This window comes from Telopea speciosissima, chromosome 8 (genome assembly GCF_018873765.1).
Source record: "Telopea speciosissima isolate NSW1024214 ecotype Mountain lineage chromosome 8, Tspe_v1, whole genome shotgun sequence".
Lineage (NCBI taxonomy): Eukaryota > Viridiplantae > Streptophyta > Magnoliopsida > Proteales > Proteaceae > Telopea > Telopea speciosissima.
In genome coordinates, this window is record NC_057923.1 from 25743472 (window position 1) to 25760108 (window position 16637).

The 16637-nt window shown below is 40.0% G+C and overlaps 1 protein-coding gene across 1 annotated transcript in view; it reads right to left on the minus strand.

Moving 5' to 3' along the window:
* Positions 1 to 243: 243 nt before the first annotated feature.
* Positions 244 to 16637, minus strand: part of LOC122671190 (plastidic ATP/ADP-transporter-like) — a 29335-nt gene continuing 12941 nt past the window's right edge. The window contains exons 2-5 of the mRNA XM_043868293.1: positions 2526 to 2780; positions 1354 to 1497; positions 912 to 1259; positions 244 to 828 (exon numbers count right to left, since the gene is read on the minus strand). Coding sequence (XP_043724228.1) covers positions 442 to 828; positions 912 to 1259; positions 1354 to 1497; positions 2526 to 2780 — 1134 coding nt within the window. The 3' untranslated portion in view covers positions 244 to 441. The remainder of the gene's footprint in view (positions 829 to 911; positions 1260 to 1353; positions 1498 to 2525; positions 2781 to 16637) is intronic.

Genomic DNA, 16637 nt, shown 5'->3' on the forward strand with positions numbered 1-16637 from the left:
GTATAACACCTATAATGGCTCTCACATTCAAAATATGATAAGCGACAAGGCAGATAAGGAAAATACTAAGTCAAAGCCAATCTCTTCTTTTCCCTCTCAAAAACTTTTACAAAGATGAGGTATCCTTCATGTAGTCATCTTTTGTAACAAATTCTAAACATTATAAATTAACATGAACTCTCATCGCAAGAATATAGGCAAACATACTTTTTAGAAACTCAAACTTGTTTAATTTCAATAATCTAAATCCAAGAATAAACAACTATTCATTTTATTATCTATCTAAAAAATAGATATAAAATAATCGGTTGCTTACCAGACAAAGGTTTTTGATTATTTCACCCATAGGTGAACAACGTACTACTCTTACCAATATATCCCACTACAAACATTTCTCATCATCACTAGTTATCCTTTATGTCCCCATATAACATAAATATGTTAGATATTGCGGGGTTTGGTGATCCCAGATGAACTGCTGGATGCATCACCTGTTGTCTGATTCAAAGCAGATTCAGTTGCAAGAGTCCCATTCCCACTCCCAACAGACGCATTGGTCTCCTTTTCAGACAGCACTGGTATCTTAACAGCTGCTCTATTCTCCATTTCCTTCTCTAATTCTTCCTCCCTACGCAATGCAGTAAACTGGGAATCCAAAGACCTTGCAGCTGCTAACCATGCGAAAACAATGACCAATAATACTCCTCCAAGATAGGGAGTCGAATTTGCTAGTGACCCAAATGTCAATATCATGAATTGCTGGATCAAAGCCCCTCCAGACTTCCCCAATGGATTGCAGACAACATCAATGGCTGCCTTCCCTTTAACCTGCAAGCATGCAAAGTAATCTCTTAAGAAAAGAATCAGCTTAGCAAGTAAAACTATGAAGATGGAGTGTCAAAAGCCCAAACCTTGGTTTCTTCATCCAAAGGAATGTAAGCCATTTCTTTGCAAGGATCAAATAAACTATACTTCGCACTCTTACTGAAAATGTTCTGCAAGGCACCAACATACACGGCTGCAAGTAGAGGAGTCATGCCAAGCTGCCCAATAATGGGTGCCATTGGACCCCCGAATAAAATGAGAGAGAAGAAGCCAACTCCTGTGAGTAGCAATACTGTGGGAGTGATTGTGGCTGCAACTCCCCACCCGTATTTGTCGAATATCCATTGACTTAATAACATCATTGTGAACGTTGCTATCCCAGTAGCAGTTGAGAAATCACCCATGAACGACGAATACTCATTAGGGCTGGGAAACTGCACAATTGCAGAAGAAAGTGACTGTAAGGAACAACTACACTGGCTGGCTTCATAGAAAGGAGAAGATAGAACTATATCACATTTGTATTACCTGAGCCTTGAGCTTCGACTTCCATGTGACCTCAACAATGTTGATGCTAATACCATAAGCAACCACTAAGGTGGCAAGGTCCCTCACGTATCTTGAGGAAACCAAGAATTTCAAGCTTTCCATTGTACCCATTTTTGGCTTTGCCTGCAGAATGATTAATATCCCTCAGATTCATTTTTCCTTCAAACAAGGGGCAAACTAACAGATCCAAATCAACTGCTCCAAGGTTTAAAATAGTGGAATAGGAAACTTCATGTTTGGAACTAGGGATCAAGGTTTAAAATCCCGGTATCGGTCTCGGTATTGGTCACTGTCAATACCTTTCCAGATCGGTATCGGATCGGTGAAAATCGGGCTTGGATCGGTAAAAACCAGGTGAAAATCGGTTTTTAATGGATTGGCTTATGTATCGGCCATCAGTGGTAAGTTTTGTTATATCAGATCGGATCGGACGATTTATTCGGATTGGATCGGACCAGTATCGGTCAGTATCGGTCAAAGTAATATAAAAATTTAAGTACTTATATTAAGATATTATATAAAAACACATTATATAACTTGAAAAGACATTGATGTGATAAGTTTAAACTAATTTCCATAAAAAAAAGATAAGTTTAAACTAATATAATATAAATGATATTACGCGAACTCGTGATAAGTATTAAATAATACATATATAACTTGCCAAGTCTTGAAGTGACGTTGATGTGAAAAAGGATAAATATATTATAATAAAGAGTATACGAGACATCATAACACTGACCACTGACAAATGACCAGGTCTTGGATCGGATCGGCCGATCCAAACAGGATTGCCGATGCAGTTACCTTTCCACTCAGATGTCAAGGAATCGGTTTGATCTTGGAATCGGTTTCAGTCGATACCGATCCGATCCGGCCGATCCGATCCGATACCTCAAACCATGCTAGGGATAGATGACCAGGACAGTGTAATGCATGGATCACCAGACCTGAACTTATAGGTGTTCTTTGAAGCATCAAGACTCGGAAAAACGGTGTTTGTATCTCAGTACTGTTGTTTCTCAGTCAAACGGATCATGTAAATGTCTGAGACTATCAGACGCATGTCCCAATTTGAGTCATGCTAGTGAAAAGGAGGAATGAAGCAAATGGGAGAGAAGCAGCTCGATCATGTCCTTTATAATGCTTACCTTCTTCTTACTGCTGCGTGTTGGATGAGGAACAAATGTATTCACCCACCAGTACAGAAAACAGATTGCAAGGCCCATTAGAACCACAATACCCATCATTGCTTTCACGGAAATGGCCCACCCATCAACTCCAGGACCCAAATTCTTTCTCATATTTGAAAAGTACTTCACAGTTCGACCTGAAAAAACAAGGGCAACGTTTGCTCCAAGACCAAACAATGGATAAAATCTTTTGGCTTCATCAACAGTGGTAATCTGCAATTGAGATCAAGCAATGGCATTAATATTGCAGCTCTGACTGCCAAGGTTTCAAATATTAACAAAAGGAATCAATTGAGGAGTCCAAAAAATTACTGTCAAAGTCCCAGCAGCAAAGACTTGTAGCTGTGGAAATACATGAAATAAGTGATAACGTAAAGATAACACAAACAGCTAACAAATTGGAGCAAGGTTATGCCTTTCAACATCCAAGATAGAAGCCCATAGTATGAAATTAATGCAGAGTAGAAGTTACAAGGAATTTAAGAGAGATCACCAAAATACAGCAAGAAATAAAAGTCAAAAAATTAACATCACAATCATTATAATTCTTTCTTTCGATTCTTTTATGACATCAGTACACAACTTCAAGAAAGCAGGTAAAACATCAAACTTCAGTTCTTCCAATAAAAATGTGTGCACTGAGTCGATCTGATGACAAGTAGACCAGCGGTTAGTTGACAGAACAATGTTACAACCGCTTATCCTAAAAGCTCGAGCTTTTAGGATAACAACAATGTACATCAACACTCCCCCACACATGCAGACCTGTAAACACACAGCCCTGACCGTGACATGCACTCACGTGGAAACACCATCATGTGGCACCAAAGGGAGAATGTGTTGGGGAACCCCATTGCACTTCCCAGGGATCGAACACTCACCTCCTTGCTATAACACCATGTTAAAACTGCTTATTCTAAAAGCACTGTGTAAGTATTCATCCAAAAGACTCTTGGGTGGAGGGACTCACAGGTATATGAAGGGGGATGGAAAACCTCAGGATAACCGATGTGGGACTATTTTCCCAACAGCGTACGTGCATGGATGAATGGATGCAGGTCTAGAGACACTAGCATGACTGGAGAAAACCCACTCTAATACCATGTATATCAACACAGATGAAGAAAAGTTCTGAACCAGGTCAGCAGTATGAACCCATGCAGAACACCATTAATATCCACATACTCAAGAATTAAATGAGGAAGATATGAACTCATATTCTACCTAGCCTAGCAAGAGAAGAGTTCACCCACAAGCTCAAAGAATTTATAGAAACCAGGCTGCAAGATTCTATAAACACACCAAAGTTTTCTTTTCTACCTGTTAGAGGAATAGGTTAGATGAGAAGGGTATATCGCCAAAATAGATTGGAAACATGATTTTCTGAAAGAAATGCTGAGTCGAATTGAATGTCCTATTCAAACATGATCTTTTGAAAGAAATGCCAAGTCTCTTCCCACTGAATGTTCTATTCAACCATCTAGTGTTAATCCCAAATTTGGAGCATATAAATATTGGAGAAAACTTCTTCGCCAAAATATGTACATAAGAAGATTGTCCTCAGAAAATGGGTATTGATCACCTTCAATTAATCTCCCAGAAACAGAACTTACAGAAAGAAAGATAAGAGCAGTACAAAAGCAATGATGATGATGAATCTCAGAGATTAGATTCAATTCTAGTTTTTCAATACTAACTGGCTGGCAAAATAATCATTTCTTGCAATACTGCAAGGAATGGTTATGGAGCGAATAAAACCAAGCCCTTCCCTGCACCACCACAGATGATTGGGTTTTTTTTTATTCTTGACAGGTTAGGTTGGGTTTGGTATGCAACAAACACCAGGGCTCTGCTTCGATCACTACATAAAATCAATAAATCTTTTGCATGCTTAACAGGACGAAACAAATTTGAAGCAATATTTTATGTTGGTGAAACCCATTACAGATACTACTTGATGCTATCTTTAAGACAAAATAACAATTGAATTTTATGCATTGGATAAAAAATAAAGTAACATAACATCTTATCCCAGATGTAGGAGCTCGTCAAGAAGAAGTACCCATGAATAACAGCAAGATCACGACTGGCAGTAGATATTTCCAATCAAAAAAATTGAAAATTTCACAGAGGTGGCCAAACAAACCTCACTGAAACATCCTTCAGATCTCCCATACAAGTATGGAATTTTCATATGCACATCTGTATTGCTCAAGCAAGCAATATCTATTCAATTTATTTCAAAGCTAAGTGAAGACCACTAAACATGTTCTCGTAGCGTCTCTTTAGCTCTTCAGTTCCCCCTCTTGTATCACTAAGTCAGTGGGTTTCCTTTGACCAAGCTTTAATTTCGGAATATGGTACTTTGGAAAGATTTCTGTTGCATCCAATTCTTCTTTATTTGAGATTGAACTAGAAGGATCTTCAGCTTTTTGGTGCACATCCAGTAGTTATAAAAATAGGTCACAAGTCAAAATATTGAAGGGCTAGCCCAAAGAAATGGTTAGACTAACAGCTTTTCCTGGCAAATATATCACTCTTGTAAGTAAAATTTTCATAGTAGCATACATGAAACAAGCACTCTTCGGTACATTACTTAATATCCACTTTGAAAAAGAAGGGTTTCACTGCTCTCAAACCGTTCATATCCACACTTAGCTATGTTGCCTCCTCCTCTTCTTCATTCATTATACCCCTCTCCCTTTCCTTCCCCTCCCCTCCCCACCCCACCCAGTGCCCTTTCCCTCTTCAATTGGGTTATGGGCAGGGGGAATTGTGAAAAACATGCTTGCCAGAATAATAACTCATAATAATTTTTCATGCATTCACTCTAGTTAGGACAAGTTTTGATTTCTGCAGATGACTGTCTTCAGTTTATACTAATGCATACTGGCATTTTTCATATCTTTCAGTACAACGAAATGAAGAGAATAAAAATGATAGAAAACAAAGAAAATGGGAGAAATAAGACTTGGAAGTTGGAAATTCTTAGAATTAGAAGTCCAGCATAAATTTTACTGTTTAAGACCATGAAAGCCCACGGGAACCAATAATCACTCACTGGAAACTTCCAATGTCAACCATGGAATTATTCATTTTTTTGTGTGCATGTTTTGTAAGAACTGTGCCCTAAATCAACAGGACAACATGGACTCAAGCTCACATGCAAGTCTATTGCCCAAGAAAATTTGCCAATACAGCCTTTTGGTCACCACACTAGTAAGAAAAAACCTTTCCTAATATTGAAAATAAGTACTTCCTACAGCAAACATTTGAGAAAAGAGCTAAATGTTCTACATTCAGTCAAGCAGTCATAATGTAGGACAGGATTGAAGGCTCAACCAGTCCCAAACAGGATCTGGAATCAAGGGAATTGGTTCAGCTCCATGGGTTAGGGCTGGGATGGTTTGATAGGTTAGGGTTTAGGTCAAGGGTTAGGTTTAGTGTGAAGGAATAGGTCTGGACAGTAGAGAGGTCAAGGAATTAAGCAAAACAAATCAACAGCAAAGTTTCTTCTCTGCCGATTTGAGTAACAGGCTGAGAATTAGGTTTTTGAGGATTGTAGGGAGATTTATTGTAGAAGACAATCTGCTGGGTAGAATGGGATGAAACAAGGATCAAGTGGAGGTCTTAGAGAGGGGAAGGTATGCTGAGAAGCTTGAAGAAAACTAATGGCTGGATAGGGCAGGAGAGAGGGGGAATGGAATTAGAAAGTAAGGAAAAATAGGCTCAAACCAGGTGCAGCAGCAAGGGGAAGATAGCAGTGGCCCTCAGTTGTAGGAGAAAGGTCTTCCAAGGATTTGACAGCTTGAAGAAGATCGATGATAGCATTAGCAAGGGACCTTCTGGGCTTCTCACCGCAAGGAGTCAGCCGGATCAAACACCAGCTCCATCCTCCATGGATCAACCAAGGAAATAACTTCAGCAGACTACTGTTAGGTATCACAAGGCAAACTACCAAGTTAAGAATGATGCAAAGGCGTATCACAAGGTCTATCACCCCAGGTAACAAACCTACTGTCAGGTATAACAAGGTCTATGGTTATTGAGTTTACCATGACTTTTCTCTTTTGGAATTGTCGTGGTATGGGAAACAAGCCTACTGTTAGGCATTTAAATTCTATTGTTAAGTCTTCTAATATGGATTTGGTGGCGAACCGAAAATCCCTTTTAGCAAAGCTCCTCACATTATGAGAAAGATTGGAATGCATCAGTGCTCTTTCAATGGTAATGATGGTGGTAATAGGATTTGGGTGTTCTGGAAAGATCATTTACAGGTGGAGGTGCGGGAGAGTCACTCTCAGTTCATTACTCTTTCTTGTAGGATGGTGGGTTCATGTAATAACTTTATTGTCACCTTTGTTCACACTCTGTGCACGGTTTCAGAGAGGCGTATTTTATGGGAAAGGCTTGAATTTTTTCCTACAACCGTATCCTCTCCCTGTGCCGTTTGTGGAGACTTCAATGCTATTTTATCTCTTTTGGAAAAGGCTGGTGGAAGGCCTCCGTGTGCGACATCATCTGAAGAGTTCAGTGATTTTGTTAATGGGGCTGCTCTTGTTGATGCAAGTTATGAAGGCAGTCTATTCACCTGGTCTAATGGACAATCTGGGAGAGGAATGGTAAAAGGCTAGATTGGACAACATTTTCTTAAATCACATTTGGCTGTCCACATTTCAAGTTTCCAAGGCTCTCCATTTGAATAGATCCTGCTCGGATCACTCCCCTATCTGGTTGGAGTTAGCCGCTTCAATTTCCAAAAAAACCATCTTCTTTCAAATTTCAACAGATGTGGCTTTCCCACCCTGATTTCAACGATTTTGTTTCAGACACATGGTCTACGTCCTTTGTGGGAACTCCTCTCCAGGTTCTCTTTTTAAAATTGAAATATCTTCGGGCAAGGCTCAAGTTTTGGAATAGAGAAGTCTTTGGGAACATCCACCAAAATGTCAAAGATGTTGAAAATAAGGTTACCCATGTTGAAGTGGCGTATGACTTGGATTCCTCTGAAAACTCTTTTAGCCAGCTTCAACTTGCCTATAACCACTTGCAGCAAACTCCTCTTCAGGAGGAAATTTTTTGGAAGGAAAAATCAAGAATTAAATGGCTTCAAGAAGGGGAGAGAAATACTGAAGTCTTCCATGTTGTGGTTAACGTCAAGCGGAAGAACTGTGGTATAGACAAAATTAAGGACTGCCAGGGTGAGTGGATTTTTGTAGCGGATGGTGTTAATTCTAAAGTGGTGAAGTACTTTAGTGAAGTACTTTAGTGATATTTTCTCTTCTAGGCCTACCTCACCTGTCCCGTCCTTGCTTGAGGCAATTCCCGCAGTTGTTAATGCAGAAGACAATGTTTTTCTTATTTCAATACCAACATTGGAGGAGGTCAGGGATGCAGTGTTTTCTTTATCTACGGAAAGTGCCCCAGGGCCGGACAGTTTCTCTAGGCAATTTTTTACATCATGTTGGGATATTATTAGCAACCGGGGGGCGGTGAAAGATTTGTTTGCAGGAGGAATTTTACCTAGGAGTTTCACTTCTTCTCACCTTGTCCTTATTCCAAAAAAGGAGTCACCTAAGTTTATGTTAGATTTTGGACTGATCAGTCTATGCAACTTCTCTTACAAAATTAATGCTAAAATCATCCCCAACAGACTGGCGGTGCTTCTCCTTAGATTGATTTCAGAAGAACAGGGTGCATTTGTCAAATGCCGGTGTATCCATGTCTTCACACCCTATTTTTGGTCTATTTCGGTCAATAGATGAATAGACCGAAATCTATTTCTATCAAGACTGACCTGCTAGTAAGTGACAGGAAAACGGTCAGTGACTGAAAACGAGCAGAAATAGTCAGGCCAAAAACGGTTAGAAATGGTCAATGATCGGAAACGGTCAGTAACCGAAAATGGTCAGAAAACGGTTAATGACCGATAAACGGTCAGCAGGGTGGTTATAACTAGTTCTCAAAGAAGTAGGTTGTGGTTATAACAAATTCTCAAAGAAGTGGGTAGTTATGAAACTACCTGGTAACTACAGAAACCACCTGAACCGCCAAGGGAGCAGTTATAAAAAAGAGAGAGAACGAAGAAGAACAGGCCCCCCGCCAAGACAAACAACACTCTTTACAATTTATCTTTTTTATCTTTCAGCATCTCATCTTTTCAGATGTAGATGTTTTATCTTTTATCCTTTAGTTCTTGCTTGGAGACTAACTCTAGCAATACGTCTTTTGGCCCGTGTTTCAGAAGATGTTTCCTACTGATCAAGTATTGTTTTTTTGGCCCGTGTTTCAGAAGACAATCATCAGAATTAAGTTGCAAGTTTCAACAGATCATCGCTAAGCAAGATGCGAGCACTTCAACGGATGCGCTACTGGCAACAAGAGATTTGGTGTGATTAGTGTAGTTTAGTGTAGTTCAACAGCCCGTAGACGGCCAGGTGTAAGCTTTTTCAATGACTATGTTATTGTTAAGTAATCAATTTGATTTTCAATCTTCTTTTATCTCTTCTATTGTGATCTTTCTTTACCCAAAAGTCATTAGAGTTACTCAGGCACTGGAAAGATCTCACATTTGTCCTGGTTGAAAGTTAGAACAGGCCGTTTCGTCTTGGTTAGAAGTTAGAACAGACTGTTTTGTCCTGGTTGGAAGTTAGAATAGGCTGTTCCCAGCCTCGTTTGAGCCTGCGCAAAGGCCCTGGCACCCCCGCACTACCTCCACCACGTGCGTGTGCCATTGTGTGTAGGTGTTGGATTTTTCCACCAACACCATGACAATATTGCTCTGGTGCAGGAGGTTATCCAGGATCTTAACAGGAAGACCAAAGGTGGGAATGTCATGTTAAAGTTGGATATAGCCAAAGCCTATGATCACCTTGAGTGGAATTTTTTGGTTGAGGTTTTAAAACATTCGGTTTTTGCCAAACTTGGATTGGCCTAATTGAGAAGACTCTTCAGAATTGTTGGTTTTCAATAGTAATGAATTCTGGTCCCTCTAGTTTCTTCAAATCAACAAAGGGGCTGCGTCAAGGGGACCCATTATCTCCCAGTTAATTTATTCTGGATAAAGAGGTTTTGAGTAAGGGTTTGACAAATCTTTTTGTAGAGGGCCGAGCTAGTTTTTTTCACCTCCCCCATGGATGTACAGGTATTTCTCATAGCCTTTTTATTGATGATACCATTATTTTTACTAAAGGTCTTAAATCATCTTTGAAACAAATTATGGGCTCTATTTCCCATTATGAAAGTTTCTCTAGGCAGCTTGTAATTAGGCATAAAAACTGTTTTGTAATGAGTCAGAAAGCCTCTGACCATCATTGCAGAGTGGTTGGTAAAACAATAGGTTTTGTTAGGAAAAAACTGCCTATAACTTATCTGGGGCTCCCCTTTATTCTAGCAGACTGAAAGTATCTTACTTTGATGATACCTTGGCTAAAGTGAGAAAAAGAGTAGTGGGATGGAAAGGAAAACTTGTTGGAAAACGCATTCTCACATACACTCCCTTGTGGTTTTGATGATAACAAACATAGAATCATACTAATATTTTGAGAAAACTCAAGCTCAAAAAAGTCAAGTTACTTGTGTTCAAGAGAATGCTCAAGATCAAGAAGTCAAAGACACTGAGAAGTCAAAGTCACTAATGTTCAAGAAAGAAGAAAAGATCTTGAAGATTGAAGAACATCACCTGAGAAGAAACAAGTCTGAAGATTGAAGACTCAAAACCTTCCAAATGACAAATATTATTCAGCTTGTATGCACTTAGTACACAGTAGCATGATGTGATGCATAATTAACGTAAAAATGCATATCATTTATTCACAATTCATTTAGGTGACCTTAGGAGGTAAAAAAGTACCCCTCACGGACTTATACATAGGTTGGATTCATCTAGAATAAATTTTTCAGAGACAGACAATCAAAATTGACCAAGACTACGTGGTGGTCGATCCACCGGTCAACCGGACACCACAGGCATTTTTGACTGGTACGATCCGCCAGTCTAGTCCGGTCGCCCACAACCAACCAATCATTCTAGTGGTCGATCGGACATCGATCGACAGGACACCCTTATGGTTCAACGGCTCTATTTTGCTCAACGATCGACCAGTAAAATAAAAAACTAGCTATTTTATATCCATTAGAGCTAATTGACCCATGTCTATTTGAGCATTAATTAATGCTTATAAATACCAGACTTGTCAGACCTTTTTACTATCACAAAAATCCAAAAGAGTGCTTTATGAAAGTGAGAAAAAGTCAATTGGAAGCTCAGTTCCCTATGCTTTTGAGTCTTAGGTCAACCTTGAAGAAAAGTCTCTATCACAAGCATTGACTCAACTATTCAAGTCTGAGATTCTCCAAGCATTGCATCATCATTTAAAGTCTATTGGTCAAAAGAGAATCATATTAGAGTAAACATCATTCATTGCATACATTTCATCTTCACTCGCAAGAAGTGTTGCAAGACACTTCTTGCTTAGGTAATTCTAAACCTTCTTGTATTTGTTTTTATTTTTCTTACTCTTGAGTTTGGTGAAACTCTAGATGAGTAAGGTGTAGCATTGAACCTAGACAGTACTTAGATTGTGCAAGGATCCTCTTAGCCTTAAAAGAGATAGGATTCTCTTATCCTTAAACAAGATTGTAAAGGTGATTGTTTCCCCACCTATTGTACTAAAAGGGAAGCTCTAGTGGAATTCTCTCAAGGTTGAGAGGAGTGGATGTAGATTCGAAGCATTAAACCACTATAAAATCTCGTCTCTAATTGTGGTTATTTTCATTGCAAATATTTATATTTCAATCTCATAGAGTCCAAATTTTATATTTAATTGTAAGAATCGAAAAAGAGGTATATTCCGCTAGAATTAACCTATTCACCCCTCTCTAGGTTAATCAACAAAACTCTTGTCCTCTGGGGGGAGATTAATCCTTCTTAAGCATGTTCGATCTTCCATGCCTATCCACATTCTAGCTTGCCTTGATATTCCTCGAGTGGTTATGTCTCGTTTTTATACCATTTGCTCCAATTTCTTATGGGAAGGCTCAAAGTTTGAAAAGCGACACCATTGGGTTAGTTGGCAAAAAATGTGTAGACCAGTAATGGAGGGTGGTTTGGGTATTAGGTCATTAGAGGACTTCAATTTATTTATGAGACTCAAAGGCCTATGGAGAATAATCTTTGAGTGCTCTCTTTGTAGCTCTTTCTTCAAGGCTAAATTCCTTTGGGAGGATCATCTCATCTTTGCAAGGCCAAACAGTTTTGGTTCTAAAACCTGGAGGCGATCATTGGGGCTCAAACATATCATTCTTGCTAATTTCGAAATGGTTGATTGGAAAGGGTAATGTTTGATTTTGGCTGGAAGATTGGAGTGGAAAAGGTACCCTGATTGATCATGTTGATGGTGTGCATCATATAGAGCTGGATACTCAAGTTAAAGATGTTATCAACCCAGATGGATCATGGGATCATGCAATGCTGGTTACTATTGATAACGATGTTGTTCCCAAGTATTAGTCGGGCATTCATCATTCCCAGGTTCAGGTTCAAAATCTGCTATGATAGCAGACTAGTCCCAAGTTTTCATTCAGAAGGGATATCAAACGAAATTGGATGGGTCCTAAATTTGGAATAGTATTCCATCTAAATGTTATCCATGATCCCACCGAAATTGGGGCCCAAAATCATAGTTGTCATGGCGTCGCCATGGCGCCGCCATGGCGTCCTGGCGCTGGAGAAGCCTGTATGGCGACCTACGCCATGGCGTCCTTTGATTTCTTCTTCCTATCTCTCTTTCCCTCTTCGATTTCTTCTTTATTTCTTCTTTCCCTCTTCGATTTCTTCTTCCTGTCTCTCTGTCTCTGTTTTGCAACTAAGAAGTCTCCAGATCTGATTCCAGGAATTAAATACTCCTTGCTTAGTTGATTTCTGTGATGAGTTCTTGCTGGAATTGATAGAACATGATGTGGCGATGCTTTGCTTGAAGGTTTAGACTGGACCGAGAAGAGTTGAAGGAGTTATCTCCTTCGTACTTTGCCTTTTTCCGTCCCAGGTTGAAGATAACCATAAATCCGATCGTGGGTTATTACAAACCCTTATTTTTTCCTCCCTTCTCTTCTTTTATTCCCCTTTGTCCATACTTTACACATCCCTCCAAGTTTACCCTTAGTCATTAAATCAAAACCCTTTTATGCCCTTTCTTAGATTCTGCTTAATTACAAGATTGCCATCCTTAAAACTTGAGAAACAATAGAGAAAAAATAAAACATGGCTTGAGTATACATCTATTAAACCATTAAAAATAGAGAAAATAAAAAATAAAACATGGTCGACATGCTCGCCATGGCAACGCCATGGCGGGCGACATGTCAATATATCGACGTGACACCCCTCCACCAACTTGGATCGCCGTGACGCCGTGACAACTATGCCCAAAATCCTCACCTATTAAGAACTATAATCCTTTTTCTAACAGCAGACAAAATCTGTCCAAAACAGTACACTGTAGCAAGACAACCTTAAAACTCAAATCTCCTATATTCAAATGACTCTGAAATAGAGCATGAAAATTGGAACAATGTATTTGGTAGCACCAAACTAGGTACCAAATCAATGGCATGTTGGATATCCCTCACAGGCAGTAACTCATCTGGCAGCTCATCAGGAACCACATCAGAAAAATCAGAAAGTAACTCTTTGATGGGTGGAGAAAATGTTACCTCAGGTTGAGGAGTAACCTCCCTCATAACAAGGGCCAATACCATTCCCGTATCACTGCTGGTGTGGAGGAATTCTTGTGAAGAACAGCCAACAGCTCCTTGTGTGGTACAGCCTGAACCTTCTTCTCATCATCGGTGCTCTTTTGGTTGGTTCTCAAGGCTCTCCATTCGCGCAACTCAGCTGGTACATTGATTGGATGAAAGATGGTGTGAACTCCCTTGAACTTGAATACACACTGATTTTTCCTTTCACCGACCATGACATCATTGTCATGCATCCATGGTCCACAAAACAAAACTCAGTGAGGCACATAGGAATCACATCACACCATATCTCTTTCTCATACTTCTGAAGTTTCAGCGATACAGAACAACATTGATTTACTTCCAAGGTGTTACCATTCAGCAAAGATTCCTTATATGGTTGAGGATGCTTCTCCACCTTCAAGTTTTCCTTCTTTACAAAGGTGTCCAAAGTGACATTGACGCAACTGCCACTGTGAACTATCACCAATGCATTATTTTCGTCTGACTTCATGCGGCTGTAGAAGATACAATTGCGCCACCAATTTTCTCCTTTGGTTTCAGTCACCAATATACAGCTGACAGTTCTGACTACATGAACATCATAAGTACCTTCATCATTAGCATCATCCTCATCATATTCAGCCCCACCATAGTTATTGTAGTTCTAGATTGGTAGAAGACCAACTAGAAGCCAATAACCAGGATCTGTTATTGAATGGGTAATTCGGCTAGGTCAAATATGTGAAAATTAGGGTTAGGGTTTGATGGGACCTAGGGTTAGATGTTAGGGTTAAGTTAGGAGTGTGTGGACTATATATGGGAGAGAAGAGATGCTGAAAGTTATAGTTAAATCAGATGACTAAATCTGAAGTTATTGAGGAATCTTTGTAGAAATAGGATTGAGGGGTAAAAGGATAATTCAGACAATTGGCTGAGTGGATGACAATGAAATTTGGATCAAGTCTCTCTTAGGGTTTGAGGAAGAGTCGATCAAAATTTCAGCAAGTTCTAACGGTTAGATTTGGCTGGGCAGAATTCTCCCAAAAATCACCTTGCATGTGACCTAGAAGGGAAGAAGAATAATTGCAGAATTTCAATTTCAGACTTTCTTCTTGTTTGAAAATAGCTTGAACCTTGCAGAGAATTTCCAGCAACTGAATATGTTTCTTAAAGAGATCAGCAAGGACAGAACTGGAGCTTGAATGGAACTTGAATGGAGATCGATGGAATGGGGTTGGGGAAGGGAATGGCTTATCTCAGCCTGGGCATCTCACCCAATGTTCTAAGGGTAGTTTGGGAACTAGCCTATTAACTAGTTGCCCTGTTTTGTAATTTCTATCTTTCTCCCTTTTTTACTGTTTACCTCCTTAGGGAGGTGTATGTAATTCCTTTACTTCTACTAATGAATCAATATAGCTGTGGAGAGACATCTCTCACACACACAAGTTACAACCGAAATATTATTCCTCCATTCTCTTCTTCTCTTCTTCTTCTCCTTCACTTACCTATATTCCCAACCTAAAAACCAACTTGGTATCAGAGCCAAAAGGTTTGAGAGTCGTATCACCACTCTTTTCCACATTTTTTCCCTCTCTTTGAAATCCTTTGAGTTCTAGGATTTCAAAGAAGAGGTTCATATGTAAATCTTTTGCTGAAGTAATATGACATAGGTTTTCTACAACCTATTTGGTGATTGAAGATGGTCCTTGAGATAGTGTGGAGCTCCTTTGAAGTTATTTTCAAGTAAACCAAGCAGCAGCCTAGGGTTCCGCCAGTTCAAGGTTGCAAACCATCTCAGTCCTTCTTTCGATATCTTTTTGGAGCTTGGAATAGCTCAATAGAATCGTACAAGGGTCCCTTCTATGCTCCAAGTGTGCCTCCTTGATGAATGAAGGTATTGTTCAAGCATAGCTCAGTTTCGTTGGAACTGTTCTGCTGCCCAGATTTCCGCCTGTTCAAGGTTGAATCCATGGCTCAGCTTCATTTCAGCATGGGTTTGACTGTTGGACCAGCCCACTAGGATCGTACAGGGGTCCTATTTATTGTGCTTGTGGTCCTCTTTGATGGATGAGAGCATCTTTTGAGCCCACCTCAGTTTCGTGGTGACAGATTTTCTACCCAGGTAAGCCCGATAATGCTGTATTGTCCTTGTTCTTGCATTTAGGGTATGTTGGGCTTCTTGTCTGGTTGAGAAGTGATTATGAATATCTGTATGTGAGTATTGGAGCTTGTTTAAGCTGTTTTTTCTTATTGGGGAGTGTGGGAGTGAAGCTTTTTTCTTGCTGGAATCTCTGTTTTGTGTGTTGGGATAATTTCTGTGGGTTGAGTGTGCACTCCCCCTTGCTGGCTGTTATCTGTTTATGGTCAAGTGCTATTTCCCATACACTATGGTTGATACACCTACATCTGAACTTGGTTCGGCTACCTCACAGCCTCTCCCCACAGCTCCTCCAGTTGTCTATGAGAATGTGCCTACACAGATTTCCTTTGTGAAACTTGATGGCACTAACTATTTGGATTGGTCACACTCCGTAAGGCTTTCACTAAGAAGCAAACGGAAACTTGGCTATATTACCGGTACCATTACGGCTCCTGAGCCTACCTACCTCACCTACTTATGAACAATGGGAAGCCGACAATTCTACAGTCATGACATGGCTGATTTTCTCTATAACCCCTGAGATTGGACGGAGGTTTATAAGAAAGGAGACTGCCAAGGCCATCTGGGGCAGCGTTTCACAAACTTATGATCAGGTGGGTGACTCTGCCAAGGTCTACCAGCTTCACCAAAAGATCAACTCCATGCGACAAGGTGATAGGACCATTTCTGAGTACACACAGGACTGTGGATGTGGTTAATACTAGTGATCAATCTCAATCAGATGTGAACACAGAATTGGTGGTTGAAAGTGGTCCTAGTAAGGAGAAGGATTACCACATTACATACAGAAAGGGTGAAGGCATACATAATCAAAGAAAGCAAACCTACCAAGAGTCCTCTTTGGATCCAGATCCACATCTTGAGCTTCATCACTCTCAGTTAGGTGACATCCCTTCTCCTCCTTGTGATTTAGACCTTCCTATTGCTGTTAGAAAAGGGAAAAGAGCTTGCACTAATCCTATAGCCCAGTTTATTTCCTATGATGCTCTTTCTCCCATAAGTATGGCCTTTATTACTGCTCTTTCTACAGCTTCTATTCCCAGGAATGTCATCGATGCTATGTCTGACCCAAAGTGGAGACAAGTTATGTCTAAGGAGATGATGGCCCTTGAGAAGAATGGTACTTGGCAATTGGTGGACCTTCCTAAGGGACGTGTCCCAGTTGGCTG